Raw genomic sequence first — 13,650 nt, 5'->3', positions numbered from 1 at the left:
AGTCAATGAACCCGATGGAAGAGATCGCTTGACATTCTGTGGCTCACTCTCGGTAGCATTGCTCTCCAAATTCAAGACGAATGTTAGATTGCTGGGACCTAGTGCCGATATAGACGATCGCGTGGAGGAAAGGGTCATTTGGGACGATCCTTGTATGTTCCCCATCACTGGAGCTGGACAAGGAGTATCCATTCTTTATCATCAATAGCTGGCCCGAAAGTCCAGTCTGGTGGACGGATGGTGCACAGAAGGGCAGCGCAAGGCAGCGCTTCACTACCTATGACGAAGACATGCCTATCCCTGCGGCTTTATGCAGTTCGATAGACGCAAAATGAGGGCATGGGGTTCCCCTGGTGGTCCATTGGGAAGTTGTATTGACGTCCTACAGATACCAGTGCGTGACATTTGGGTGTTCAAGCGCAACTACACATTCTCCATCACAGATGGCCCGCAGTGTGGTAGGATAGCTCTGGCAACATTCAGTTCAACAACGGAAGTAGCCGCTTCTCTTTTCCCAACTCGTTGTGGGACAGTGTTGTCTGTGCTATTCTTCGGCGAGGGCGAGTAGTACGAGGAACCAGTGTCGAAAGACAGGCTCTACAACGGCATCTGCCTTCGAGGGCAGCCGACGAGCAGTAAGTCTCGCTCTTCTCATTGTACTTCAGTGTGCAGGACAATCAAGGAGACGAGGACAAACCTTCGCGTATTTGCGACACTGGCCTGGTCTGAATGCTAATTCTATCGGTTTCGACAGTGAGTGGCTGGCCTGGCTCGTACTCATACCCGCTTTGCTACATTGAGTTTGACGGGAAATTGGGCTTCAAGAGAAGATCTGCCGATCCGTGGGCGATCAAGAGTACCTACTTAAGTCTTAGTCCTTGTGTCCGAAATCAGCTGGGGCTAATAAGGTTGTGTCGCTAGATATCACGTATCATGAGGAGAAGCTTGAGATAGACTGAAGCACATTCAACATGATCCCATGCGGAGAATTCGCTTAACTAGTGCACAGCCAAGCATGAGGCTTTCTGGGCGCTGGGAGTGCCGCTTTGACATGAAAGGGGGAGCGAGCGGTGGCGAGAACTCGCAAGTGGAGAAATCACGATTTATTCCCATTATTCCCATCGACCCGTCGTTCGACTGGATTTCTGATATGTGATGTTGGATGGATCTCGAGTCAGGTTCTTCTGGTCCAGATTCGACTTCGGCGAATTATCTACAGCAAAAATTGCCGAGGGAAAGAGGGATCAGCCACATCCAACGAAGATGCGGCCCTAGTCTGGTGTCGCGGCGTGCGTGTCGGGGGCGGAGGTCATGGCGTAGACCCATTCCCGTATCCACCACTCTGGTAGTGGTCGCCGGCTTGGGAGGCCAGACTCTTCAAGTTGATGCGGTGCGGATCAAGAGTGGCTTCAAAGCAAAAAAGAACCATTGTGGCACCCAAGGAGTGGATGCCAATAGCAACGTGAAATTGAAGCCTCACCTGAGAGTTCGTCAGCTGAGTGGATATAGAAGCTATTGATATCTCCACGATCGTCTGCGTGTCGATGCGGAGCGGCACGTTCCCAACAATGGCGAGACAGACCCGACATCTTGTGCAAACCACGTGGTTCCCCAAGTCTAACCCCTGAAAGATCCGCACAAAACATGTCAATGCCACAGAACGTAGCATTTCTCCCTCAAAGAACATGGCCTCGTGCTTGAGTCGCAGTTGACTCTCCTGCGGGGTTTCCAGCATGAAACACCTTAGCCATTGACTACCACGAGACTTGATGCTTGCCCCTGACTATTGCACATGCAAATGGTTTGGCGATGGAGCTTGCGGTGGGCCGACTCTTCCAGAAATTGCCTTCGGAGTGGATGGTCAGCACCACCATAGGTCAAGTCTCCCAACCCCAGTTCCCTGTCCCGCCGAGGCACGATGCCCCGTCTCGCGAACTGGAGACACCCCCTGCACCACAAAATACCACCTGCTTCGTGGTCTCGTTAACCCATTCTGGAGCAGAAAACCGATAATCGCACTCGGCAGTCAGCATGCATGGAGTACATCGCCATCGCAGGATGAGCGATGCTTACCAAAAGATAGGCGAGTCTGACCGCACGCCAGTGTCTGCATGTGTGGACCTCCTCTCTACAATCCTCAGTCTGGTGTGTTCCCCTTACCCACTTCTGGAGCGGAATGCGGCATGTAGTCTAAATTTTCTGGGACTTGGAAACGGTTCATATATCTGACAGGCGCCTCTGCTGCTTGACAGACAGGGCCGTTTATTTCTACCCTGTCAGACAGGCTTTCCCAAGGTCTTCCCGGCGGCACAGCAGTAGCGAGCAGCCATGGCAATCGAGAATCGAGGCCCGGAGCTGCAAGCCGTCTGCTACACCCTCATCACGGCAGCGACAATCGCCATTTCTCTGAGGGTCTATGTGAGAACATGCATTGTCAAGAATTTCGGCATTGACGACTATTTGATGGTCTTTGCCTATGTGAGTCGCTCCGCTCCGGACTGGGCTGACCTCCCTTCAATGCTAACAGTTGCCATTTGGAGATCTTCTTCTCTCTGTTTGTTAGCTTCGCATTGGTTGGTGTTCATTATGGAACGGGCCGGCACCGCGCGGATTTGGATGCCGAGGACTTCAAACAAGCAATGATGGTGAGAAATCCTGTTTATCGCAATTGGTCAAGCACGCACTAATAGTGACTGCTAGTACTGGTGGTATTGCTATCTCTGGTACTGCCTTTCCATGATTACGTCCAAGATCTCCATCGGTTACTTCCTCCTTCGAATCACAGTTCGGAGGATCGACATTTTCCTCGTGTACGGCACCATGTGCATCACCGTTCTGACCGGAGCCATCTTCTTCTTCGTCACCTTGCTTCAGTGCCGGCCGATATCTTTCTTCTGGAACAGGGACCAAGAGGGGTCGTGCATCAACGTTGAGGTCATCATTGCACTCACGTACCTGTACAGCGTGTTCAGTGTCATCTCCGACTTTACTTGCGCCATCCTTCCCATGTTCTTGGTCTGGAAGTTGAATATGGACCGGAGGAGCAAGATCGCCTTGATCCCCATCATGGCGATGGCGTGTGTGTAAGTTGTTGCTTCTGTGCCCTGGTCCAAGTCCAATACTGATCAAAATAATAGCGCGAGCTCCGCCGTCGTGGTGCGATTCCCCTTCGTCAAGGACTTTAGAAACCCCGACTTCCTTTGTAAGTTCCGCTAGAAAGTCCGATACAATGCCAGGAGCTGACGCTATACTTAGGGGCTACTCTCGACATCGCGCTCTGGTCCACTACGGAACAAGGCCTAGCCGTAACTGCGGGCAGCCTAGCCACCCTACGACCATTGCTCCGCATCCTTGCCGCAAAATTTGGCACCCTGACCACGAACAAATCCGGACTCCAAAGCTCAGACCAACTCGGATCTGGGTACCGCGGCCAACCCAAGAGCGGAGGCAGCCAGCCTCGCAGCCGTGCTCCGTTCTCGCTGACAACATTCATGAGGGGCGACGACGACGCCTACCGAATCGAAGACGAGGAGGAGTCCCGGTCCGGGAAGTTCAGGAATGACCTCCACGACAAGTCTTGGACCCGAGATGTCGTTTCCGAGTGGCCGAGCAGGGGAGGAGGTAGCGATGAGGAACTCACGGGCCCAAGCAGAGAAACAAGGTCCAAGTCTATCAAGGTGACTACCTCGATCAGGCAGGAGGAGCACAAGATATGATCGATATGGAGAGGAGACTTCCAACCATTTCGAACATTCTTCCTTCATTAGCTATGCCATAGTAGCACTGAATGCGTATAGCGTTGATGTCTGAAGCCATCTAGTTGCTGTGACCAAAGAAGTTCCAACCACTCACCAAGGCGATATTTGCTTCACTACTTAGTACCACACCTATTCTCCAGCCATAGCACAGATCTTTGACCTCGCCGGAAGGTCAGGTACCCTGAATGCACCCCCACTCTGTCTCGAGCATCTCCTCTCGGCCTTGGCGCGCCTGCTTTAGGAGAGCAAAGAAGGTATTGGGTATCAACACCGCTGGCACCGTGACGAACCGGGTGACGGCCCTGTTGCTGGCAAAGGTCTTGATATAACGAGGCCAATCGTTTGAGGGCCGCAAACGACTTTCGTAGACGGCTTTCTAGTGGCGGCTGATGGCGCCATTCACGAAGCTACTGTTGCTGACAGGAATAACATACCAGAGAAGATGCCGGCCTCGAAATCAAGTGTACGAAGAAGTCGCAACAGTCTCTCATCGATTTTGACCACTTTTCGTCGTGTGAAATTGTCTCGAGCGAGCTTTGCAGTAGGAGCATCTTGACAGAGAGGGCTGGGGTGAGGCAGGTCCCATTAGGGTTTTCATATGGCGTCGAAGTTGCTGATCAGACGGGACCGGGAAAGCCAAGATTCTGACGATCTTCCCCGCGTTCTCTCTCGTCCTTGGCTCATTGTGCTTGGCTCTTATGGTGCATGCACCTTGTGAATCGTCAGCTCTTTACTAGCCGGACTAGTGCGGTGTTAATAGCTGGGAACGGAGGCCCAACTGTTATTAGAGATCCAGGGCCGGCGGTGGGCCCGGCAAGCTGCATCCGGTCGTGATAAAGCCGGTCCCCCCATTCCTTCGGGTATTGTCCGACAACGAATTGATAAGGCATGCGATTTTCGGCGGCGCTAGGGTAGTGGCCGATACTCAGAGTCTTGCCTACCAGGACCGGTTTCCAGAAACTTGCGGCACAGTGTATTACAACCGCTAACGATAAAAGTCACTGGCAGCCAAGCTGCGTCACTCAATTGAAGAAAGGCTGCCGCAGAGGCAACATCTGACTCCGCGAGACAATCCTGTATCACGCGTCATTGCAAGCACCTGCATTCACCATGACATCCCAGGTATGAACTGTCACACGCTCTTCTGCCGGTTGAGAGATAGCGATCTCATGCTCTTCACGTAGCTCAAAGACTCGTCGCTGTTCAAGCAGCAATGCTATGTTAACGGACAATGGCTTCCAGCCCAGTCTGGCAAGCTCTTCGCCGTTGACAGTGAGTCTCGCCCTCACGATTTCCACTCAGCAACGACTGACCAACGTCTCTACAGACCCATCAACATGCGCAGAGGTAGGCCAATGTCCGGACTTTGGTGCCGCGGATACAGAAGCTGCCATCAAGGCCGCCGATGTCGCCTTCAAGTCGTACCGGAAGACGCCTGCACGTGCGCGCGCCAATTTGCTCCGTGCCTGGTTCAACCTCATGATGGAGAACATCGAGGATCTTGCCCTCATCATCACTCTGGAGAATGGCAAGCCCCTGGCAGATGCACGCACCGAAGTCAAGTACGCGGCTTCATTCCTTGAGTGGTTTGCGGAAGAGGCACCTCGGATTTATGGCGACACCATCCAGGCTAGCAACCCCGACTGCAGGCTGATCACACTGAAAGAGCCAATTGGTGTCTGCGGCTTGATCGCGCCCTGGAACTTCCCTGCTGCTATGATCACCCGAAAGGTCGGCCCAGCTCTGGCCGCTGGCTGCTCCGTGGTTATCAAAGCCCCGGGCGAGGCCCCTCTGAGCGCTCTGGCCCTCGCAGAGCTTGCTCATCGTGCGGGAATACCGGCCGGTGTTTTCAACGTCATTACGGCCTTGGACAATACCGTGGAAGTCGGAAAGGTCCTCACAACGCATCCTATTGTCAAGAAGATTTCCTTTACCGGCTCTACGGCCGTGGGAAAGCTTTTGATGAACCAGTCATCTTCAACCCTCAAGAAGCTCTCGTTTGAACTGGGCGGAAACGCTCCTTTCATTGTTTTTGAGGACGCAGATCTTGACGTTGCGCTGCGCGGTCTAATTGCGTCCAAGTTCCGGATATCTGGCCAGACCTGCGTGTGTGCCAATCGGATTCTGGTTCACTCCAGCATCTACGAGACTTTCCTGCAAAGAGTGGTCGACACTGTGAAGAATTTCAAGATTGGCGACGGTCTTGATGAGGCAACGACCCACGGGCCTCTAATTCATGCGCGTGCCGCGAACAAGGTTCACGACCATGTCAAGGATGCAGTCTCTAAAGGTGCACGCGTCGTATTCGGTGGAGAACCGCTGTCGGACTTGGGCCCCAACTTTTTCAACATTACGGTCCTGGCCGATATGAAGCCCGGGATGAAGGTATGCAGTGAAGAGACCTTTGGCCCTGTTGCGGCGTTCTTCTCCTTCGACACCGAGCAAGAGGCGATCGAGCTGGCGAATGATTCCGAAGTTGGCCTGGCTGGATACTTCTTCAGTAAAGATTCAAGACGCTGCTGGAGGGTGGCGGAGGCTCTCGAGGTTGGCATGGTTGGTGTCAACGTCGGTAAGTGGCAAAGTAATGTACATTCGGAGCCGCAATAACTAACGCTATCTTAGGTGCGATCAGCGATCCTGCCGCCCCCTTTGGTGGTGTGAAACAGAGCGGGTTTGGACGTGAGGGAAGCAAGTACGGAATTGATGAGTTTACTATCACGAAGATGATCATGACGGGTATCAACACGTAAAACCCTTTGAGGTTGCAATAGCACTCTCCGATCATCCATAACTTGCGATAATTGACCTGGGTGATGTCCACCTTCTAAAGGAGCTAGTACCTATGTACTCGATCTTTCATATAGAGACGTCTCAAATGATACTTGCAAATTAGAACCTTCTCACTGCAAAGTTTTCTAATGCTTTGATGATCGTCAACTCGATGTTGCCCTTGTTTATTAAAGAGCTGACGTTGCGATAGACAGCAACGATACTCCTTTGATGTGAGTTTAATTATTCGCTCAAAAAATCTATTTGATACAAAAGAGTAATGACGCATTGGATATCTTGTCACAAGACCGGCATCGTTCAACGTGAATTCTAGCGTCGTAGATAGATGGTCCGGCCCGGGGTGCTACACGACACGGGCCGGCCATGGTGGCATCGCACACCAAGTGACGAGCCCCGCTTCCGATCTACCATGGGCGCCTGACTCCGAGCCGGATATTGAGTAGCACTCTCCTCAAAGTTGGCGTCCGGAAGTGGCAGAGACAGAGTCACATCCTGTAGCAGATGACATCCGGTCTAGAGCCGCCCTAAGCGTGAGCTGTCTCCCCGCATCCGGCCCAGCCCTCTGGAGATCACATGTAAATGGCCCTCCGTCTTCACTTTGAAAACGATTTACAAAGAAGAATAACCAGATTGAACGACTGAGGCCTACAGTCTATCTACACTTTCCTTTCCATCCCGTTATTCTCAATATCGAGCATTGTGTATCCATCGTCGTCAGAATGCCTGCCGTCCTTGAGAACTCCGTCGCCACGGAGGTGCCTGGCCCGCTGTCCAAGGCAGCATCGAAGCGCCTTGACGCCTTCTTTGATGCGCGAGCTATCCATTTCGTCGTCGACTACGACAAGAGCTCTGGCAACTAGTATGTGCCGCACGCCACACCACGCCAGTGTTTGTGTACGGATACTAACAGCGGGCAGTATCGTCGACGTGGACGGCAACCGCTATCTCGATGTGTAAGTTCACTGTCCACATGCGACGAAGTGCCCAATTTTAACCCCTAGAATTGACTAGGTACTCCCAAATCGCCTCGATTCCTGTCGGGTACAACAATGCTACACTTATCGAGGCCGCCAAGTCTCCCGAGATGATCTCTGCCCTCGTCAACCGACCCGCGGTTGGCAACTTTCCTTCCAGCAGGTGGCCCGACCTGCTAACCGATGGCCTTCTGCGCGTTGCTCCCAAAGGCCTTGACAAGATCTTCACGGCTCAGTCTGGCTCAGAGGCCAACGAGCTTGCGTACAAGGCATCCATGATGCTTTATCGCCGACGGGAGCGTGGAGAGGGTGCCGAGTGGACTGACGAGGAGGTCGCATCTTGCATTTCCAACACCAAACCTGGATCCCCTGACCTGGCCATTCTCAGCTTCACCGACTCCTTCCACGGCCGCGGTTTCGGCAGTCTCTCTACCACCCGATCCAAGGCCGTTCACAAGCTCGACATCCCCTCTTTCGACTGGCCCCACGCCCCGTTCCCTAAATTGAGATACCCGCTGGAGAAGTACGCTGAAGAGAACAAGGCCGAGGAGCAGCGCTGCCTGCTCGAGGTGGAGAACCTCATCAAGTCATGGCACTTTCCCGTCGTGGCCGTCATTGTCGAGCCGATCCAGAGCGAGGGCGGCGACAACCATGCTTCGCCGGAGTTCTTCCAGGGTCTGCGAGACCTCACCAAGAAGCACAACATCGTCATGATCGTCGACGAGGTGCAGACCGGGTTCGGCGCCACCGGCAAATTTTGGGGTCACGAGCACTGGAACCTGACGTCGCCGCCGGATATCGTGACCTTCTCCAAGAAGGCACAAACGGCCGGCTATTTCTTTGGCGATCGTATGCTAGTGCCGGACAAGGCGTACCGCCAGTTCAACACGTGAGTCATCAGATAGGGATGGGCAAATTGTGCGAGACTGACTTTGCCCAGCTGGATCGGTGATCCCGCCCGTGTCATCATGAGCAAGGCTGTTATTGGCGAGATTCTGGAGAAGGATCTCGTTTCGCAATGCGTAAGACTTGTGACAAATCCTTGATTGTAAGCAAGCCAGGGCTGATTGTGAAAATGTAGGCGCGAGTTGGAAAGGTGCTCTACGCTGAGTTCGAAAAGTTGGCGAGCAAGTATCCCACGCTGGTGATGAACCTCCGCGGCAAGGGTCAAGGGTAAGGCCATGGTGCAATCAGAATCCTCATGCGAGTGAGCTAACAAGATATAGGACCTATCTTGCTTTCGACACTGTCGATGCTGGAGCCCTCGTCAAAGCCATGAAAGCCCGCGGTGTCAATGTTGGCACTTGCGGCGTCCAGACCGTCCGATTCCGGCCGATGCTCATCTTCGAGGAGGCACATAGTGAGTTTCATCTTTGTTTACAACTAGAATGATATCGTACTGACAGTGATGACAGTTCCTACTTTGATTGAGCCCCTAGACCAGGTCCTTTCTAGCCTGCAGTAAATAGATACTTAGAGAGCAAATACAGGAAGAGTTCCAAAGTAGACGACTTGACGGTTTTATTGTGATGTGAGATCCTTGCGGTAGTGATTTTTAGTGACACCAGATTCAAGAGTGCATATCGTACGACATGAAGTGAGAAGTCGTATTCGAACCTGTCTGCCAAGATGCGTCATCGCCTTCCTTGGAAAGGAGCCAGATTGTCACGGCTTCAGGAAGGCCGCCAGGAGATAAGATCGAACCTGACAGACAATTCGGCCCCAAGCTGATAACGAATCTAATCATGTCTATCGCGCTCCTTATCGCTATTTCCGGCGATATCACTGATAGCATTATCGCCTCGTATTGCCCGCAAGCTCTCGATGGGAGCGTGTCGACCGGCAATGGCATCAGAGAGGCCGGCAAATCCGACCGGCAATTTGCCGGTCCCACAAAAGAATCCCCACCAAAACACGGTCAGCTCCCCGGTCCCACCCTGTCAAAGTGGTCCGGGGCTGGAGAGACGGCCGACCGTGTACTATTTGCTATTGTACCGGCTATACAATCCCTCGCGATCACACACGATTATAAAGCAGTTCAATGAATGGTTAGAGACTAGATGTCAAGCCTGACACATGTTTCAATGTGCCCAAGTACGCACACTTTGGTCGGAAGCAGCCCCAGAGCTTGAAGTCTCGCATGTGTTAGCCGCTCGTTGCAAGAACTTGGGCTGACTTTCACCCGACGAGAGTGCTCGACATCTATGTTGATCGAAAGCATGCAAACCAGAAGGAGGCAGCATATCGCAAGTTGGTCCAGGATGGAGTGGTGAGCCCCCGTCATCAAACGGCAGCGATGTCGTCACCGGCGCGATGCAGTATTTCTGGCACAACAAGGGTCGGTGGCTCGGTACTGCGCGTGGTTGAAAAGACGGCGTCACGCCTGGATGGATACAGACAACGGTACTTTCCGACTGGATGGTTTCAGAGTTAGAGGTTAAGGAGGTCTTGATTCTGGACTGGTAGTAAGTGACAACTTTTTCAACCTTCCTATAGGACATTTGGGTTAATGGATATTTTCTCACAGTGCCGGACAAGCAAGATCAGTATATCATGACAGTTTCCAGCGGACATGACGTGCCTGAGATTCTTCTCTCGACTAAAGTAACGGCGGCGATTATCTGTGCACGTACCATCCGAATGGACTGGCTTGCGAAGAATCTCCAAGACAAGCAAGGAGAGAGCTGGGCGCAAGGATCGTCCCCTGAAGATTCATTAACCGCGCTTCGAGGAGGGAAGGTTTTGATGGGCAATTCGCGTAGACACTAGAAGACGATGCTACTTGCGAGCGGTTGAGCCATTATTCATGATGGCTATGATATTGCTGGACGTTCTTAGATGATAGCCACCAGGAACAGGGTCTACTTGTAGATCCTCTTCTGTGTGGTGAGCCAGGCAGCCGTGGATGTTCCCCGCATTCGGTCAAGGCCTAGTCCAGTAGGTAAAGTCTGTAATTACTTGTACACAGATGGGGCCCTCAACGCCGACGAACTGGGCCCGCTAGTAAGGCGCTTATCAGCCCAGAAAGTCGGCTAGAGAGATGCTTGAATGGGACTGATGTCCTAAAGTTACCCGTCATCCTCACTCCTCCTCTCCTCCGAGTCACGGCAGTGAATGAATGGCTGCGTCACCCCTGCAAATATCACCGTCGTTCACTCCTGGGGAAAGATCTCCCGCCGGCCGTACCCCGCCCACGCGCGGCAATGTATTCATGGAGTCGTCCGAGGATCTCCAAAGTGCTCAGCAGCTGCAGAAATCACGGCGCATCGCCGACCGGGACCGCAAACGGGCGGTGAGAGCGTACGTTTGCGTCTCGCGCTAGCACCTGCGAAATTGCCGCAGATCCGGGACGAAACTAAAGCCCATGCTAACAGATCGCCGTTGTATGTAGATGCGATGGCTGTCGCCGACAGAAGGAAAAGTGCGACGGCGGGGTTCCGTGCCGGAGATGCGCTCGCTTACGCAGGAAATGCGAGTTCTTAGGGCTAGGCGTCGCCCGACCCGGCGGCCCGGCCACGGAGGTTGCATCGGCCAGAGGGTGAGTCGTCTCCCGACGCAGTAGACCTTTGATAGCGAGGCTAACAATTCGTTCATGGCTGAAGATCGCAAGCACACAGCCTTGGCCCTGGCAATGATGAGCTGGCGGCCCGTGTGAAGGATCTGGAGAGACTTCTCCAGCACTACGCCGGAGACATCAACCTCGATCCGGATAACCTCCGAAGTCTTGCCATGGCTGTGGACCGGAGCAGTCCGCCGCCAGCTGTTGGCGGGACGTCTGTATCACAGGCGTCCGACTACCTCGGGGCAGAGGAGGAGAACTTCACTGTGAAGCCTCTCGAAAACAACATCACTCGTGAGCAGCAGCTATGACCTTGCACGATTCGACTTCCTTCGCACTAAAATAGATGCAGACTACTCCGGCGAGTTCTCACACTGGAACTTCTCCATGAGGATAAAACAATGGATTGAGCAATGCGTTCCAGAGCAGCAACCAAACGCACGTTCCCATGCGGCATACACAATTGGTGCTTCGCCTTGCTGACAAGTCTTTAGAATGACACCGACACGCCCACCTACCGCGAGTACTACCGTCCCGAGGAGCTTCAAACCGCATCCGATACCTTCACATCATTGACTGCGCTTCCTCCGCGCCATGTTGCCGACTTTCTGGTGCAGGCCTTCTTCAAGCACGCCCAGACTAACTATTTCTACGTCGAGCGCGGCTGGCTACTCGACAAGCTCGATATCGTGTACGGCAACGCCGCCATCTTGACCCGCAGGGACGTCGGGACCGTGTGCATGATCTTCATCATCCTTGCCATTGGCACCCAGTACGCCTATCTCGCCTCTTCGACGAGCAGCGATGGAGATAACCATACTGGTCCTTTCACCGAGGACGCGATAGGCGTCATGTTTTATCAGCAGGCGTGTAAGCTAGTACCCGATGTCATTACGGTGTCTTCGCTGGAGAGCGTGCAGGCGTGCCTGCTCATCGGGATCTACACGTTGCCTCTCGACCCGTCCGGCCTGTCATACATCTATCTCAACATGGCCGTCAAGCTCGCCATACAGAACGGCATGCATCGGAGATACCTGGGCGAGGGGCTGGATCCCATGCTCAAGGAAACGCGGTGTCGCGTATGGTGGACAGCGTACACTACCGAACGGTAAGTCAAAGCATCGTCCACACCGCTTTGCTCCACAGTCCGCAGCTCATCATTCCCCAGACGTGTCGGCATCTTCCACGGACGGCCGATATCAATAGCGAGCAGCGACGTCGATGCCGATATGCCAGTCGAGCGTCTGGATCTCTGGCCATCCTCCACACCGAGCCAGATCCCAGCCATGCTCGCCACCCTTCAACTCCACAGCCTCCTGAGCAGGATAGCGCAAGAGATCTCGGGCCTGAAACCCCAATCCAGGCACAGCACATTCGACACCCTCGCGCGACTAGTCGACCTTAAAAACGACGTGCACAAATGGTGGGACGCACTCCCTGAGGCACTCTGCCGCAAAGACATCACATCCTCGCCACAACCGTACCCTGTCACCCGCTCCGAGATACACTTGCGGCTCGAATACTGCCTAGTCCGCATGTTCGCCGGCCGCCCTTTCATCTTCCTCCGCGTCCCCACCCAGAGCAACCCCAGCGCGTCCAGCTCGCCAGCCACACAGATCCAGCCACAGAGTCGACAGACCGAGACACCGGGTCAACCACGACAACAGCAACAAGAAGCCGCCACCCCGCAGCGCAGAGCAGACTCCAGGTCCGCCCTGGTCGCAGACTGCGTCGAGGCCGCCCTTGAGGTCATCGACACGTGCAAGGTCCTGCGCGCCGGCGTCCGCGCCGCGCGCGCCTCCTACACCGAGTTCAGCTCCTGCCGCGTGGCCCTGCTCGTCATCATCACGCAGTGCCTGCGCAGCCGCACGGACCGCCTGCGCCAGTCCCTGCGGGACGGCATCGCCGTCATCAAGATCATGTCCGCCGGCGGCGAGTCCGCCCGCTCCGAGGTCTCCCTCATCGAGGTGTTTGAGCGCGCCATCGCGCGGCTGGACGCCGCGGAGGAGGGTGGCGCTGGCAGTGGGGCTGGGCCCGGGGCCGAGTCCGACTACGCGCGGTTCAAGAAGTGGGAGATGCTGTGGCAGAACGACTCGCCGTCGAGCAGTGCGGTGGTGGGCGAGAGCGTGTTCGGCGGGACGCGACGGCCCGGCGGCGGCGGCGGTGGCAGCGGGAGTAGCTTCGACAGGGTCATGTCCGACATCGCGTCCGGGCCGATCCCGCCACCGCCTCTGATGACGTACGGAGCGAGAGGCGGGGGTGTCAATGGTGGGGACTACGCGCGCGCCGGGACAACGCCGATGCAGGTCATGACACCTACCGCCGCGCCGCCGCCGCCTCTGGACTGGGACTTCGCATCGTTCCCTCAGACGATGGATCAGTTCTCAAGTCTTTTTAGATCTTCGTTTGGTCCCAGCCCTGATAGGATCGGGGGTTCGGAAGGGAATATGTGGATGGGATACTAAGAGATATATAGAGGGACCGAAGCAGCGTGGTAGGCTTAAATAGTGGCTTTGCAGCATGGTTGGTTCTTTCCTAGGATTTGTATCCTTGAGCTCCTCAATACTGA

The 13,650-nt window shown here is 54.4% G+C and overlaps 4 protein-coding genes across 4 annotated transcripts; all 4 read left to right on the top strand.

The window, feature by feature from the left end:
* Positions 1-2,328: 2,328 nt before the first annotated feature.
* E0L32_000792 (uncharacterized protein) lies at positions 2,329-3,716 on the top strand (the record flags this gene model as incomplete). The annotated part of the gene is made up of 5 exons (XM_031142720.1): positions 2,329-2,478; positions 2,541-2,645; positions 2,701-3,083; positions 3,138-3,202; positions 3,256-3,716. The coding sequence occupies 5 exons, from the start codon at positions 2,329-2,331 to the stop codon at positions 3,714-3,716; spliced, it is 1,164 nt and encodes a 387-aa protein (XP_030994326.1).
* Positions 3,717-4,868: 1,152 nt separating this feature from the next.
* Positions 4,869-6,508, top strand: E0L32_000791 (uncharacterized protein; the record flags this gene model as incomplete). Its single annotated transcript, XM_031142709.1, has 4 exons — positions 4,869-4,880; positions 4,943-5,030; positions 5,086-6,327; positions 6,381-6,508. 4 exons carry the CDS (start codon positions 4,869-4,871, stop codon positions 6,506-6,508), a joined length of 1,470 nt encoding a protein of 489 aa, XP_030994325.1.
* A 759-nt stretch (positions 6,509-7,267) lies between these two features.
* On the top strand, positions 7,268-8,987 carry E0L32_000790 (uncharacterized protein; the record flags this gene model as incomplete). The annotated part of the gene is made up of 7 exons (XM_031142698.1): positions 7,268-7,407; positions 7,466-7,501; positions 7,560-8,411; positions 8,463-8,544; positions 8,604-8,695; positions 8,749-8,882; positions 8,938-8,987. The coding sequence occupies 7 exons, from the start codon at positions 7,268-7,270 to the stop codon at positions 8,985-8,987; spliced, it is 1,386 nt and encodes a 461-aa protein (XP_030994324.1).
* A 1,746-nt stretch (positions 8,988-10,733) lies between these two features.
* Positions 10,734-13,546, top strand: E0L32_000789 (uncharacterized protein; the record flags this gene model as incomplete). The annotated part of the gene is made up of 4 exons (XM_031142687.1): positions 10,734-10,822; positions 11,140-11,347; positions 11,576-12,189; positions 12,235-13,546. The coding sequence occupies 4 exons, from the start codon at positions 10,734-10,736 to the stop codon at positions 13,544-13,546; spliced, it is 2,223 nt and encodes a 740-aa protein (XP_030994323.1).
* Between the last annotated feature and the right edge of the window lie 104 nt (positions 13,547-13,650).

The sequence above is a fragment of the Thyridium curvatum genome (genome assembly GCF_004353045.1).
Source record: "Thyridium curvatum strain D216 chromosome Unknown NODE_3_length_876553_cov_77.224826, whole genome shotgun sequence".
Taxonomy (NCBI): domain Eukaryota; kingdom Fungi; phylum Ascomycota; class Sordariomycetes; order Thyridiales; family Thyridiaceae; genus Thyridium; species Thyridium curvatum.
The sequence above is the reverse complement of the archived record's forward strand: the minus strand, read 5'-3'. Positions and strand labels throughout refer to the sequence as shown.